This window comes from Netta rufina (genome assembly GCF_964035555.1).
Source record: "Netta rufina genome assembly, chromosome: 1".
Lineage (NCBI taxonomy): Eukaryota > Metazoa > Chordata > Aves > Anseriformes > Anatidae > Netta > Netta rufina.
Genome location: NC_140123.1, coordinates 193,517,431 through 193,533,372, shown reverse-complemented (window position 1 = coordinate 193,533,372; position 15,942 = coordinate 193,517,431). Strand labels below are relative to the sequence as shown.

At 46.0% G+C, this 15,942-nt stretch overlaps 1 protein-coding gene across 1 annotated transcript in view; it reads right to left on the bottom strand.

The window, feature by feature from the left end:
* The window catches only part of RELN (reelin), a gene marked incomplete at both ends in the record, with an annotated part of 285,763 nt that extends 278,824 nt beyond the window's left edge, over positions 1–6,939 (bottom strand). Inside the window, 2 exon segments of the mRNA XM_084305864.1 lie at positions 6,706–6,916; positions 6,919–6,939. Coding sequence (XP_084161990.1) covers positions 6,706–6,916; positions 6,919–6,939 — 232 coding nt within the window.
* Positions 6,940–15,942: the final 9,003 nt, after the last annotated feature.

Sequence of the window (15,942 nt, the reverse complement as noted above, 5' to 3'; positions counted from 1 at the left end):
TTCAATAAAAGTCACTGGAAGCAGATGAGTTTCTCATCTGCTCCTCTACAACTTCTGCAGACCCCTCACGTCCAGCTCTTCCAGACACCTCCTACTTTCCAGGCTCCAGTGTTATTGCAGAGAGCATTGCCTACAGCATCTAGTGAAGGAACACTACCAGGCAAGTCACGGACATCTTGATTCCCTGGGAAGATGAAGGATCCCAAAGGGGAGGAGGGAGAGGAGCCAAGGGTCCCAGTGTCTCCATGGAGGTCGTTACCTGCACATAAATCCCACATACCAGGCTCCCAAAATGGAATGTCCCCTGTGGATGGGACCTGAGCACGGTGGAGGGAGACCTGGGAGAAGGTCCCTTTGGCATACCTCTGAGGGATTTCTACCTCTGTAATGCCATTACCTCGACACAGCCCACACCACGCTGACCTTGTGGTCCACCCTAAGGATGTAATTTTCCAGGTCTGACCCCAGGGAAGGGTGAACAGAAAAGGCAGCAGGCTTTGCAAGAAGGAATCACCTAAGAACTTGGGAAGGTCTTTTCCACAAGCAATCTATTCTTGGACTTTGGTCAATGGTAAAAGTTGCATTGTAAGAGCGTGCACTATGTTTATACCAGTGGCCAGTCACAACTGGGAACAAAAAAAAAAAAACACATGAATGACACAAATATTCCAGACACACATTTCCACTCTATGCACCTTTTATGCCCGATGAAAAGACAGGAAATGCTAACACAAAGAAAGGAAGCATGTTAAAAAGACTGAAACTTTCATCAGAGACTATTGAAATTCTCACACCAAGGACTGGTCGGAAAGGTTCCTTGTTCTCAGAGGTAAGACAGTGCCACTTCCTTCCCTCTTCACGCAGAAAACATTCATGGCAAATCTAAACCACAGCTGTAGGGCATGAGACACACACAGCTAATAGAGCTTGCATTTGAATACATCTCAGTCGTATCGTCAGGTCTGTCATCAGGTGGAAAATCATACCTCGATCAGTCAATGTGCAAATACTGCGTTATTGCACTTATTAAAGGGCAAGAGTATTTCAAAAGCAGTGGTCTTTAAAAACTCAGATCAACAGAACAATGAGGAAAATTAAAAGTGTTGACAGCCTACAGTCTCACCTGTGTTCTACCTGAGGAAGCAACACAGTTTTGGTGGAATAGTCAATGCAAAAACATCAGAGAGTTGCACTGCATGCCGGTGTGACACAGCAGTCTACTTACAAGTTGTTTACTGGTCAACCTAGGTCTGAAGTAGAAGGCTTATATCTATCTATCTATATATGCACACAGGAACATAGTATCTTGATACATACCTATATATAAAATTACAACTTTTAGTTATTTATAAGAAAAGTAACTTAAAAAAAAAAAAAAATCTACCTAAAAGCTGTTACCATGGACAGGTTTCAACAATTCCATTGATACGTGTTCAAAAATATGTTCTTTAAACTCAAAAAGAAGAAAACACATGCAATACCCTCACTGAGGGAGCACTTTTGCATCCTTTCACCACTGTGGGAGTCCTTTTGTCCAGGGGGATGTGCTGTGGGGACAGCTCAGGCAGTGAGGAAGAGCAATTTCTAATGCACGCAGACATGCTGAGCACACCCAGCCCCATGCAGACCAGTAACTCCAACCATATCATTTCTGTCCTACAGTCAGATGCCACCTGCCAAATGTGGGTCAGGCTGGCACGCTGTGCTGACCATGATTTCTGTTATTTGGGGCAATCAACGCTCCTTTGCAGGGGGGAGCAACCCCCTGATGGGGGGAGAAAGGATTTAAGCAGAGATTACATCTCTCTTGCAAATTTGCAAGAAAGGGCTCATGGAAGCCTTTGTGGACTTCCTACCTCCTTTTATAAATCCCATGTCTGACCGTATCTGTGGCTGAGCCATCTGCTGACTGCTTATTTGGCCCAGGAATGAGAATGATGACAGCTGAACTCATTACATTTTAACTTCTTCCCTAGCGAAACATCATGACCCTGTCTACCTTTTTCTTTCAAGGTTCTGGTCAAGAGATCTTCAAAGCAGAATTTTTTAAAATTTGCAAACATACATCACACGAACTCTGGGACCAAACAAGAGCTTCAGAAGTAGAGATAATCTGTTAGCCAAGGTAAAGATATAAGAAAATTCACTCAAAACCACAATAAGTAAGGCTCAGATCTGATACACTCAAACCGCAGACCACGTAAAGAACAAACCAAAATACTTAGAAATCTGTTGTGCTTTTGTGAACTTTGGTTCATGCACAAAAATCCCAACCACAACGTAGCATAGCCAGAACAAGTTCTGCGGGCACTGGTGGATGAGGACTTTGTGTAAATGCTGGCCCCAGAAGAAAATGTCAATGTGCTATGAAACATTTATGTCGCTGCAGGATGCTGCTAAAGACCTGACAGGAAAGAAGAGTCACGAAGATCAAGGGTATCCCCCACTCTTAATAAATCTCTTGCCATTGTTACTTATTGACATCATCATGTTTTTAATTTAAATGTCCTTTAAGAGTCACAGAATAAATCCCAGGAGCTAATTGGACTCCCATGAGCAAAACTTTCTACATGTTCCTGCAATTTAAAACAAAAAAAAATATGCCTGTCTCCATTCTTCCAAATATCTGAGCAGAGTATAAGTAGATGAGAAAAATGCTTTTGAGAGAATATCCTGCAGAAGATTCAAAATCTGACATAGTTCTCAGAATGATGCTGGAAAACATGGATAAAAATCTGCTCTTCTCCTACCCATGCACCATCATTAACATCACATTCTCTGCACTTTTAACTTCTGCTCTCTCACAAAAACCTCTCTACACTATGGCATAACTGACAGAAAAGATGCCATCACCAAGTCTCAGCAACTCTCTTATAACCCTGTTTCTCCATACCTCAAGCAGTATCACTTCTTACTCCCCAGTTATTTTTTCTCTTACCCCCTCCTTCATCTCAGATTCCAACACAGGTTTTTTATTTTTTATTAATCTGAACAATCAGAATCAACAATAAAAATATCCAGCAGATCAGCCTGGTACCAAAAATGTAAGTAACCCTAATGAAAACAGGTACCAAGTCACAATCTCTATTTAAATACAGTGGCTAAGTAACAAAGGTGGACTTGGCCAGACTTTGAACAACTTTTTTATCAGTGCTGAAAGAGTGCATAACTACCACTTAAAATAGTTGAAAACATTTTTTTACAACCTATCAAAGCAATGGTTCCAGACAATATACAGTATATCTAAGAATAGTAACAGTCATTGATGGAAACTGATAACATATGGGGACTGAAGGTTAATCAGTTCTGGGGAAAAAAAAAAAAAAAAAAAAGGAACAATGGAGAGTGAAATAGAAACTCAAGTCTCAATAAAGGAAACTATTTTAAGGGTAGAATTATGAGTTTTAACAGCAATCATGGGAAGCCAGTTCAAAGTTGTTCCTAAAAGTTCTAAATATGAAACCTTGGGAAAAGGGCACTGTTTGGAGTGACAACAAAGCCTTTTTTTTTTTTTTTTTTTTTTTTTTGAGGGATAAGAAAAAATAATGTGTAAAGGATCCCCCCCTCCTTTTTTTTTTTTTTTTTTTTTTTTTTTTTTTTTTTAATACTACAAATCTGAGCGTTCATTTTTTAAGTTTCTGGGATTAAGGATAGTGAAGATTCAACGTTCAGTCATGCTTTATTTTCTTTATGCAATTCCAATGTACTTATCTGCCTGCAAATCATAGGACACACTCCCAGCACTGTAGGCAAACTGACATGAATGATCAAAATTGACCGCAGATTGGAAATAAACCCAAAACTTGTGTAAAAATTTTCAATTTGTAATTTTTTTTTTTTTTAATCTTGAAGAAATTGTATTCTGCTTTGTAGATTACCGTGGAAAACCCAGGGGAGAAAGAAAATAGGAGCACTGCTATTTAACAGCAAATCTCCGAGCAAGCCTCGCAGCCCAGCTCTTAAGCACACTTGGCTAGTAGGAAGCTGAGTAGGTGCCTATGTTAAACAAGTGCACACTTTGTCAGTTTGGATTTGAGCAAGTGCATAAGTGCTTTGCCAGCTCAAGGACTTAATTAAATTTAATATAAGCTAATTCAAGGAATAAAAGTCTGCCAAAGGTAATAAAACTGTTTACCAATTTATCAAATCAGCCCTGTATACAAAAGAGCGTATTTATGTGTGAAGTAGTTCTGTTCCTATTCAATCAGTCAATGCATTTTTAAATATTTACTGATTGCAGGAATAGGGCCAAACTGGGAGCCCTTTTAAGGGCTGGGGATGAAGTACTGAACACCAAAGTATCCAATTTACCTATGCAAAGTAGGGAATATCATTGCCTTAATTTTAATTGTGAAGTTCAGAGGCATGGAGAAATAAAGTGCTGGATCCAGTGTGTCGGATAAATCACTTGCAGAAGCCCTGGTGCTTGCCTGATGCCCCATCTTCCCCAGCAGAGCCCTTTCCTCTCCCAGGGCACAGGCAGCACAAGGGACAGTTGGGCAGATGGAAGTGAGCCAGTGTCACAGCTCTGCTGGCTGCACGGTGGCTTCACTCCCACCCTGAGGACCCAAAGGAGCGTGTAAACAAATTAGCAGAAAGTTGTTAGCTGTTTTTTTGTTTGTTTGTTTGTTTTTTCGGGTGGGTGGATGGATGGGTGGGTGGTTTTTTTGTTTGTTTCTTTGTCACTATTTCTTCTCTTCCAGCCCTTGACATATGGCTTCACCCGATTCACTCATCTTTGAATTTGATGCTTCTGGGTGCTGCTGTCCCCTGCCACTGGGACTGCGGAGCAGAGACAGAGTGCAAACCAGAGCCTCCCTGGACCTTGCAAAGAGTCAGAGCACTGTGTCTCAATGTCCCCTCTGCACAGGTGAATTTACATTTACACATTTACAAATCTGCCTTTGCCCTGTGCTTCTGTACTGCATTCAAAACTCCACCTCTCTGTTTGCACAAGACCACCTTTAAAGTTTGATTTTTAAATGATAAATGCTGCCGTGCGCACTGGCACTTGCCATTATCATTAAACTGAGCTACATAAAAGCCCAGATTGCTTCAAATTATTCCTTCAGGTCGTAAACTTCTTTTCCTCGTGCTGTATTTAACACTGAGAATTTTTTAATTTTGAAATACTCAAACGAGATATTTCAAAATATCTAACTAAGGGCGCTTGGCTGAAGGATATGTCTATTGCGCCGAGCACAGCAAGCAAGGGGTGCTTCTTGCCTTGCTTTGGCACACTTAGGTGTTTAATCGATGCACAGAATAGGAGAAAAAAAAAAAAATATATATATATATATAGCGTTGCAAGCTATGAGCAGGGAGTGAGGCTGGCTCACGTCGGGGCATAGCTTCAACTTGTAGGCGCAAGTTAGCTGCCAAGTTCAGCCTCTGCACTTTCTTCTGGGCACGCACGACCCGGCATCATCATCATCATCTTCATCAACACGACATCACCACCACCACCATCAGCAGCAGCAGCAGCAGCTCCCGCACCGCTCGGGACACCCCGCGACAGCCGGGAGCGGCTGAAAAAAGGAGCCGAGGAGGTGGCTCCGATGCAAACCAGCGGTGGGAAACCCTCCCCTGCCCACCTGCAGGAGCCGGCGCTCCTCGGGGCCGTCTCACCACCAAACCTCGCTCACCGCCACCGCCGCCCGCAGTCCCAGCGGGAGCCTCCCCGCAGCGGCACCGCGCCCCCCCCCCCAGCCCCCCGGGTCCCCCAGGGGGCTCCTCGCTTGCAAACCGCTGCAAAAAGCGTTGTTCAGGGAGCCTGAGCCGCGCTGCAAAACCTCCAGAGTCTGGCATTGTCAAGAAGGAAATTCTAGCCTCTTTTTTTTTTTTTTTTTTTTTTTTCTTCCCACCCCCCACCCCAGCAGAATTAAGGCTCAGCAGGTTGAATGCAAGTGAAGGCGGTCCGAGGGCGTGTTACGGGCTGAAGATGCGGGGCTCCAAAGAAAAAAACCGAGCATGATGTAATTGATGTTTGCGGGGAGTTAAAAAGGGCACCAGTACTTTAAAAGCCAAAGTTTCGCATGGATTTAGGAAGAAGTGCGTTGTTAAAGGCTATGCAGAGGGAAAAACTTCAGGTCTTGTGCAAATGAACGTTTGGTGTTGGTGCTCTGTGCACCAACAAAAAGAAACCCGTCGGAGCGGCCACGTAACTCTGAAGTCCTGCGATTTACTTAGGACTTCAGTTCTGGGCTGGAATATGTCACAGTCGGAGTTTTACTCCAGCTTTAACCAGGGGCTAGCACACGGCATCTTTTTCCGAGCGAGGGCGCCTGAAATACAGATCTACATTTCTTTTTCCTGACTTCTGAATGCTCACCGCAAGTTCGCGCTCATTGTGCAGCGCCTAAAGCAGGCGCAGGGGGGGAAGAAGGAGCAGGACTGCACCTCGGAGCACTCTCCCCTGAACCAAACCCCTTTGCCACAAAGTTTTCCGCACGGAGAGGTGGCGAGAAAGCTGCGAGCGGCGCAGCCCCCTGCTCGCCCACGCGGGGCTGCCCGGGGGGAGCATCCTTGCGCCTCCAGCCGCGCACACCCCACGGACCCTACCTCTCCCGCTCCAGGCTGGCTTGCAAAAAGCCACCTGGATATATATATATTTTTTGTTATCCTCCCCCTAAACTCGTGTCCGCAGCCGGACGCCCCCCCCTCCCACCCCTACCCCACAGTGGGGGGGGCTTCCCCACCACCTACCGTGGTACTCGTGGCCGGGCACGTAGGCGGCGGGGTTGCCGGCGATGTGGAGGGCGATGAGCACCTCGCCCTGCTCGCCGTCCCCCTCCAGCTCGCCGTGGTGGGTGCAGAGGAAGAAGAAGGGCGAGAAGCGGGCCCGGGGGGGGGCGGCAGCCCGGCCGGCCGCCAGCAGGGTGCCCAGGGCCAGCAGCAGGCAGGGCCAGCCCCCCGGGGGACCCCCCGCCGCCGCTCCATGCTGCTGCCGCCGGCGCCGCTCGGGCATCCAGGGCGCGGCGGGGCCACCGCGCTGCTCCGCGCCGCTCCGCGGGGACGGCACGGGACGGACGGCACGGGACGGCACGGGAGAAGGTGGGACGGGACGGGACGGGACGGGGTGGGATGGACGGAGTGGCCCCGCGGCTGTCCGCGGCCGAGGGCGGCCCCTCCGCGCCCGCCAAAGGCTGCGCTTGCCCCGCTGTCCCCGCCTGCCGCTGCCGGGGTGCGGGGCACGGAGCTGGGAGCGAGAGGGCTGGGAATAATTTATTTCCCCCGGTGGCGGGGTGGGAGGGAGGGGAAGGTCCCTCCTCCTCCTCCACCTCCTCCTTCTCCTCCTCCTCCTCTTTTTTTTTTTTTTTTTTTTTCCTCTCCTCCGCCTCCCGCTCCCCGCTCGGGTGCGGGGCTGCGGGATGCGAGCAGGGCTCTGCCGCCCGCCCTTTGTCTGCTCCGGGTCCCTGCCCCTGGGTCCCCCGCCCCGGTCCCTGCCCCTGCTCCCCTTCCCAGCACCTGAGTCCCTGCCCCTGCTCCCGTGTCCCTGTCTCGCTGCCCCAGCCCTTGTCTCTCTGCCTCCAGCCCCGTCCCTCAGCCCCGCTCCCTGTCCCTCTGCTCCAGCCCCTGTCCTTTCGCCCCATCCTTCTGTCCCTGTCCCAGTCCCTGTGTGCTCACCCCAGCTCTTCTTCTCCTACACCTCCTTCCCAGCCCCTGCCCTTCTGCCACAACCCTTCCCACTGCTGCACCCACTGCTGAGGAAATAATTAAACCTTAAACCTTCTCCCCATCTCCAAAATTACACACACACTGGGGGATGTCATCCTCCCAGGAGTGTGTGCCCAGGAAGAGGAGCAAACCCAGCTGGGGCCACACAGGGAAAGAGCAGCTGAACATGAAACACTGGCGAGAATAATTCATAGAAACATACATTTTTAACAGAGCAGGGCTGGCAGAGGGATCGCAGCATCAGGAGATGGGAGCAAACCTCCCAGTGTATAAAGCATCCACCACACTGCTGCTGGATCCCCACCGGTGCCCAGAGACAGCGCGGGTGAGCGGTAGTGACATGATATAACCAGAAAGGAGGGCCTACCTGCCAGCATTTTTTGAAGTGCAAAACTGGCACGGGCTAGGGGCTCCCTCCTGGATTTGTTTTGGTGCCAGAGGGAAAGGCTCCCTCCACGGAGGCGCGAGCCACATGGCAGCTGCCCCACGCCTGTGCAGGCTGCTGGGCTGGCCCACCTCCCATGCAGCTGATGGAGAGCCCGCGCAGTGGCCCAGGGGACATCCTCGCCATCTGCCGGACCTGCCTCTACCGCTGGCTCCTCACCGAGCCCGAGTTCACCACCACCAGCAAAAACTTTGCTATGGTTTTCCTGTCTCGTATCACTTCGTGGAGGGAGCCAGGCCGTGTCCCTTGTTGGCGTGGATGGGGAGAGGCATGGTGACACGTTCTGACACGCTCCTCCATGAAGGCACCAGAAGAGGCTCCAGGGGTGTGCAGTGCAGGGGACATCCAGCTCTCCCCGCCGCTCCAGCTGGCGGCCGTCCCGGGCCACTGCCTTGGAAACTGAGCTCCTCGTCACTCTGGCTCCCAGTCTTCCTTTTTTGCTGGCTTATTTATTTTTCAGCTATGGGTATTTGTTTGTTTTGGATTTTTTTTTTAACATCTGTGCCTCCTCCATAAATTTCACTGCTTGTAAAAGTGATGGGCTCGCATCATTTCCTTGTGCCAAAGTCTCATGCAGGCATAGGCTGTGCAGGCTCACTCCAAAACTGCTGCCCCTGGGATGCGTTGGCCCCGGCGTGCTCCCGCTTCCTTCTGCCTGGCGCTCACCATCGCCTCGGGCTGTGCCAGAGTTCATGAGGGGCTTGCAGTGCCCAAAAACATGTGGACTCACATCTTCCTTGGTCAGCATCCATGGGAGCTTGGGGGCTGCCTGGAGCAGCCAGCAATTATTCCCTAAAGAAGAAAGTGGCAGGGGAAGGTGGCAATTTGTGCCCACCGCTGCAGGAGTGGTCCCCAGCTCCACATGAGCTGCCAGCAATGCCTTTATTTATTTTTCTACCAAGAGATAATTCTCTAAATAAGCTTGGGAGCATGGGAGTATCTAATCTGCCAGGGGATTCTGGGGCTCAGTCTCATTCTCACTGAAGTCATTGGGATTTGGATAGGCCCTGTGCTGATGAATTTTAGGCAATTTTCTTTGTTTCCAGTTGTTTAGCACGCAGAGTAGCCTGGACTGTCAGTGTGGCTGGTGTATCCCTCTCCTCTAAGAGCCACCTGTATTACTTAGCAGCGAGGGAAAATCCAGCAAAGGAGCATAAAAAGGGCAACATCTCCACTTGGAAGTCCCATGCCTAGCCTTAGCCATCTCCTTCCTCCATTTCTGTATTTTTTGCCTCTCTCTCTCCTTTCTCCTTTGTTTTTACTGTTTCACAGCATCTCTTCACCTATTCTGGGAAGCCCTGGATCACAGCATGCACCTTGACTGTATCTGGGGCTGACTTTGTTCTGCTGTTGGAGAAATGTGCAGAAGCCCTGGGCCACTAATCTCGAGGGACACAAGGGGACTGTTTGGGTCCTTCCACCACCAGCAGCAGTGTAACAGACCTTTACACCAGAGAAGATACCTGCCTTCCTGGCCCCTCATCACCCAGGTCAAAAAGTGCTTCCCAAAACTATCCTGCAGATTTCAGGCTCATCTTTGCATGGAAGAGCGATGGTGCCCACCAACAAAACAGGAGGACCTGGGGTATTGCAAAAACCACTAAGCCATGGTTATGTGAGTTCCTGTAATAGTAGGAACTGTCTGATGAAGATGAGACGTTGATGCAATGTCATAGACCATAATTTACCATTCATCCTTCTCCTATTGACAGCAAGATTAAGATATTATTATTAATAATAACAATAGCATAGTTTATTTAAGAAAAACAACCAGGACCAACCTGCCCGTAACAAAACAAAAGCTTGTAAAACCATAATAATCTCTATTTTCACACGTCTCTGATCCAAGATTCTTGCGTGAGTTACTATTCACTGTTAAAAGCAGAAAGTACCTACTGCTGCAAGACAGGGGTTGCCATGGACTTTCACCCATCATGTAGTATTTTTTTAGCACAGAAAACAGCGGGGAGTAAATCGAGTTGAGAAATGAGTAAAGATGGTTGTCTGCAATGGAGAATGCAATAGGTGGAATGTAAATAATTACTCGGGAGGTACAGGGCCCTTCCAGGCATGTGCGGCGGGGGGAAATCACAGCACAGATGGACGTGGCTGTGGTCCATATTAATTTATGAAAGTGATTATTCAGGCAGTGGAGCTGCTCACTTCATTCAGGGAGAGAGCTCGTACCCCAAAAGCAGAACAGCAAAGCATGTTGATGAGAGAGGAGCTGCTTTTTTTAACATGGCCACGGCACATCATTCTGCAAGGGCCAGGATAGGCTGAGGAACAATTAAGCAACACTGAGCAATGAAGACCTTTGCCAGAGCTCTCTGGTTCTGGATGAAAGCTTTCATGGGAGAATATGGAAAAACACTCTTGTCACTGCTACCACACGGAGAATCCTGATGCACACCTTGTAAGCTACTTTCTATGACAAAAAATAAGGAAACTGCCAAAGCTTTTTCCATAATCAGCTGCAAACAACAGAAATACAGACCACCTGGTTGCAAGTACCACTTGTTCACTGCACTACAGCATGTAACTTCTAAAAACAGGACAGCAAGTTGAGGCACTTTTGACTTTCTTATGCTAACAAAGACTTTAAGGTGTAATTTTCAAAGCAAGATATCTCCACCAAACATTTCTATTTTCCACTCATCCATGCGAGCAGGTGGTGTTTTCTCTATGCCTTTCCTCTGGGCCATCAGACAGACACAGAGAGTTGACCTGCTCTTTTTGCTGCTTGGGAGGTTTTGCTAAAGAAAGAGATACCCATGGCTGAAGGAGAGTGATGTGATGGATGTGCAGAAGAAACAACTTTGCAGCCGATACCATCAGTGAATTGCTTGTGAGCACTTCACCCTTGAAGAAGTACTGCCACCTTACCGAAGGCAAGGGTACCCCTGGGCCTGCAGGCACTGCATCCTGGGCATGTTCTTGTCCTCCAGAGACACAAGGGATGAGCTTTGATGCGCAGCAGATAGTCCTCTGGAGATGGGGAATATAACATGTTCAACAAATGCTTGCACCAGAGCTGCTGCATGCAGCCGGGCCGAGCCAGTCTCTGACATGGGCTGGTAAAACAGTAATCATTAAGGTAGGCCTCTTGCAAACACAGAATAGAGATCTTCAACACACTTCAGCTCCAGGCTGGGAAGTTCTTCTCCAGCCATCCCATGCTCTGGTTGAGGGAAATGAGCGGGGCGGGTGGGCCTGCCCTTGCCACAGGAAGACAAAGACCTCATCTCTTCTGGCTGCCAGGAGAGCTGAAGCCTCTCAGAAGTTTGGCTTCAGCAGCACTGAGGCATCTGCCTCGTGAATGCCGGGCAGGAAAGTTAGAAGTAATTAGTAGCTAATCGATCTCGCCTCTACTTTCAAAACAAAGTCTTCTGTTCATGAAGTCTTCTCATTTTCTGCTCTTATTTATGCAGGCGCTGCCGCAGCGACTTACCAGAGGGGTCTGGAGCTCTGGAGTGGCCTTGGCCATGCCAAGCAACCCGTTGGGATGAATCCCTTTTTTGTGCACACAGCTTGTCATAGTCATGTAATAATGCAGCCTTGCCTTGCCAGTTGCATGAACTTTGCTCTTACGTAGAGCCCAAGTCATTTCGAAACAAAGGCCTAAATGTGAAATTACAGGCAACTTCCATGCCTATGTTATTACGAGATTTTAATTTTTCTAGGGTAGGAACAATAGCAACTGTTTGGCTGCTTTATTTTCCAGGGCATGGGTACAATATGCAGCTTCTGTAAACTGACATCTCATGATTTCATCTGAAAATAGAATATTTAACTGTATACACTTTAATCTCTGTTTTATTGCATTTCATTCAAATGTTTTTAAACTTGTATTTCTTTACTGCTTATTAACTTTAATGAGGTATGAATATAAAAGAGAATATTTAAAGTGTTTTCTTTTTCAAAAAGGCATTTCTTTACAAATGGTGTTGATGTTATCAAATAGGTGAGTCTAAAACCTTAAATTTATTTTTGATCCTCTAGCCATTAAGAAAGAATATAAGATTAAAAAAGAACTCAACAACAAAACAAAACAAAACAAAAACTTAAAATCAGGCAACTAGTATCAACGACTTTCTGTTGTCTGGCTTAATAACAGAATTTAAACAAGAGTATATTTAAAGTGTAGGAAGTGTTTATGAACCAATACCTTATGTATTTTGGTTATTTCTGCAAAATTGCTTTAAAGATTTAAATCTCTTATAACAAATAAACAATGTTCAAGCTTAGATAACAAGGTACTGTGACAGATTTTGAGCTTAGAATTATTCTGAGTATGTAATGCATAAAAATAAAAACTGCTTAAGATAAAAACTCAACAGTCATTACAGGTCTTCATTATTATATACTCCTAATTTGGATGTAATTTCCCTTAATGAATGATTTTGGGTGCAACAAAAGCATAAAAATATACCTTTTTTTGTTTGTTTCTGTTTCTGATTCACTGTGCCAATGTGCCTTAATAACAATGTATGAGGAGTGTATAAATATATTTAAGGAAACTTGATTTGACTCCAGTTATTTACAATTCTAATGTTCAATCTTGCTTTGGAAATCTGATTTTTAATGTATTTTAAATAAACATGTTCTATATAAAGAGGCATCTCCCTCAACAAACATTCATGTCCATGGTTATTGTTTCCTGCTATACATTCACTGCTCTGCATTTCTGTGAAGAAATGCTGGATATTTACACGTTACATGTGCATACTGAAGTTTCCAAGGCTTTCATTAACTTGCAAATATTTATCGTGGGTAGCCTTTATCTGAAGAATTTTTTAAATGTCAGTGGCCACAAAAGAAACCCTTAGTCCATTTTACAGCCTGATTTATCTCTCCACTTCACTATTCTAACCTGAATAACCCTAAGGACCCAAGGTACACAAGGCTAACGTGCTAGGACAAATTTAACTGTTTACTTTGCAAAGGAAAGCAGAATGTAAATCCTGAGGAAGTCTATGAAGATATTCCTTCTGTTTTATCTAATGATTGCCAAACTTGCAGAGACCTGGAAACAGCCAATACATTTAACTGTGGGTTTTGAGGATTTTCTCTTATCATTTAAGACATATCTAAAATACACAATGAACAAGATTAAATGTCAGTGAACCTGTGCATGGTGATCCAACATCCAACACGTTTATCTATGGCACACAACTGCAGCTTGCGAGGCCAGAGGCACATTGAGAAGATGCTTTTTGTTTGTCAAGTGTCTACCACAAAAACTTTCTAGGCTGCAGATGCAAATACAATCTGATCAAAATCTGAACTGTGTTTACATCGAAGCCATTTAAAATGCCCACATACTTAGAGAAAACCTGAGAATAATCAAGGACCCCCTTTTGATGGGGATGTTCAGGAGAAAGGTGCTCCCAGGTAGCAGTCTGGGCTGCCAGGATGCCTTCTACTGCCTCCACACTCCCTTGCCCCCAGGCCCAACATGGGACATGCATCAGCGTGTCATATCCTAGTTACCAGGGCCACTAAGTGCTCACATTTATTTTTATTTTTTTTTTCAGCTCATCAACACAGAGGCAGTATGTGCAAGAAAGCTTCCGAGGGTTTAGTATGCTGGTCATCCTTGGTGAATGAGCCACTGAATTATGCACTGAACACAATCCTTGGTTTTGGTTAAAGTGCATGTTTTGGTGATGAGATGGGATAAAGGCAGGGGAGCTACAAACTGCCATCTGGGCTGGGGGACATGCCTGCTGAATGGCTGAGGACCTCAGGGCATCTGAGCGTCACCAGCAACAAGCCTGACCCATGAATGGGCGCACTGGGTGAAAGGCAGCCACTGCCACAGCTTCAGGGACCCTGAAGACCAGGCACACATGGGCCCATGCCCAAAGATCACAATACATGGGTGTGGCAACACATGGAAAGTGAAAAGGCTGAACTGGTGATGAAATGGGAATAGAAAATAACCTAGCATTATCTTCCTTCATTTTCCCAGCACTCTCCACTTACTGAAAAAAAATCTTGCAAGAGCTGCACAGTAACATTGCTTTCATTTCATTTCACCTGCTTGTAAATTGTAACCTTTCTTGTTTTTCAGAGCAAGCTGTATCCAAGAAACATGGCCAGACCATAAAATATGGAGCCAGCACCTAGTGACCACACAAATGCAGTAAAGATATTGGGAATGGTATCTCCACTTCAATTTTGACCCACAGAATGACTTTTTTTTTTTTTTGACCACTTGGAAAATCAGACTTAGACGTTATTTAAAAAAATAAAAAATAAATTAAATCTTAGTTTTTATTAGCAGTAAAGCAAAGCATTAGGATAAGTTAGAATATTATAGAGTAAGCAGATATTTTTTCATTATTCCAAATCTTTCACTAGAAGTCTAAAATTCATCACTTATGACTCAAATATTCCTCCCAGATCCCTTTAAGAAGGTCACTGAGAAGTTGCTCAGAGTGGTTGTCAGTGAGAATCCCCTGTATAACATGAAGTAGAAATGAGACAACATGATTTTCTTCCTTGAGAGGAATCATGGTTATTCAGCTGAGGAGCAAATGGAGAAAAGTGTTGGGTTCCCATCTCTGCCCCTTGTTTCTCTTAAGGAAATCAGTCCTTCCACATCCCAGTGTCATCAGTTTTAACATGAGACTGTAGCAACTGGCCCATGATGGGCAGCAGGTTCAGGGTACAATTCTGTTAGGTTAGATATTGATTGCAGTGCTTCTAAACTCCCTTTACAGTGACTCTCTTAAGAGCTCTTAGTAAAGCATTGAGTCTACATCAGCTTTTAAGCCAAAAGGTGATTTTGGCATCCCAGTATCTGTTACCATGGATTGTAGGGCTCCACCAGGGAAGTTTTGCTGCAGCTCAGATCTTTCAGCCAAACTACAACCTCATCTTACAAGGTCTTAAAGATTTCAAAAAGCCATTGCTCTTTCTTCGGCATGATGCAAACTGGATTTTTTTTTTTAATTATTTAACCCATCTAAAATATTTTAATTTTTCATACAATTGTGCTTCCATTCACTGTATTGGATTTTGCTCCATCACTGCTAGATATCAGAACACAGTGATAGCAGAGGAAAACTCCCTCTGAAGGAACATCAGCTATCAAGTTTCCTCTCACCCATCTCTTCAATGAGCTGAGTAGATCAACTTCTGTAAGCTCCCCATGTGGTGATGGCTCCCGCTTGAGAAGCACTCCCCAGAGTCTTGCTGGTTCTTGCATGGCATTATGCACAATGGTGCAAAAAGATGTCACACTTGTATAACTGAACAGGCTCTTGGAGAGCTGCCATGGAGAGAAAGGGATGAACCTGAGACACTGGCACCTCAAAATATCTTGCTGGGTCATCATATATTGACCCATAACAGGTTTGAAGATTTCTGATGGGTGTTTGTAGAGTATGAACAAATACCAGGGTATACCTGCAAATTCCTGCTCATGTCTGCTGGTCAGGGTATTTCTTCCATTTTGTCGGAGTTCATCTAAAGCCCCCACAGGATGTCCCAGGGGACCTCAGTAGCTTCAGTTCAGCCCCATTGCTCATGTGCCCACTTGGGACCTTCTGCAAGTCAATGTGCCAGTCCCACATTGATTTTTCCATGGTAGTTCCCTCTGCAATAAAAATACATGGCCATCAGCTCCTGTCCCTGAGTGGGATGTGGTGATGCCTCCAAAGTGACCTGGGCCTTTATCAGCTGATGCAGGGGGCTCAGGGCACCACGCCTGGCAACGCTATCATCTGGCTGATTTCTTGGCCTTCCCCTCACTCGTCCTTCTGATGAGATAGCAGGACGGGTGTTATCTCCATTAGCTGTGCACACAGATT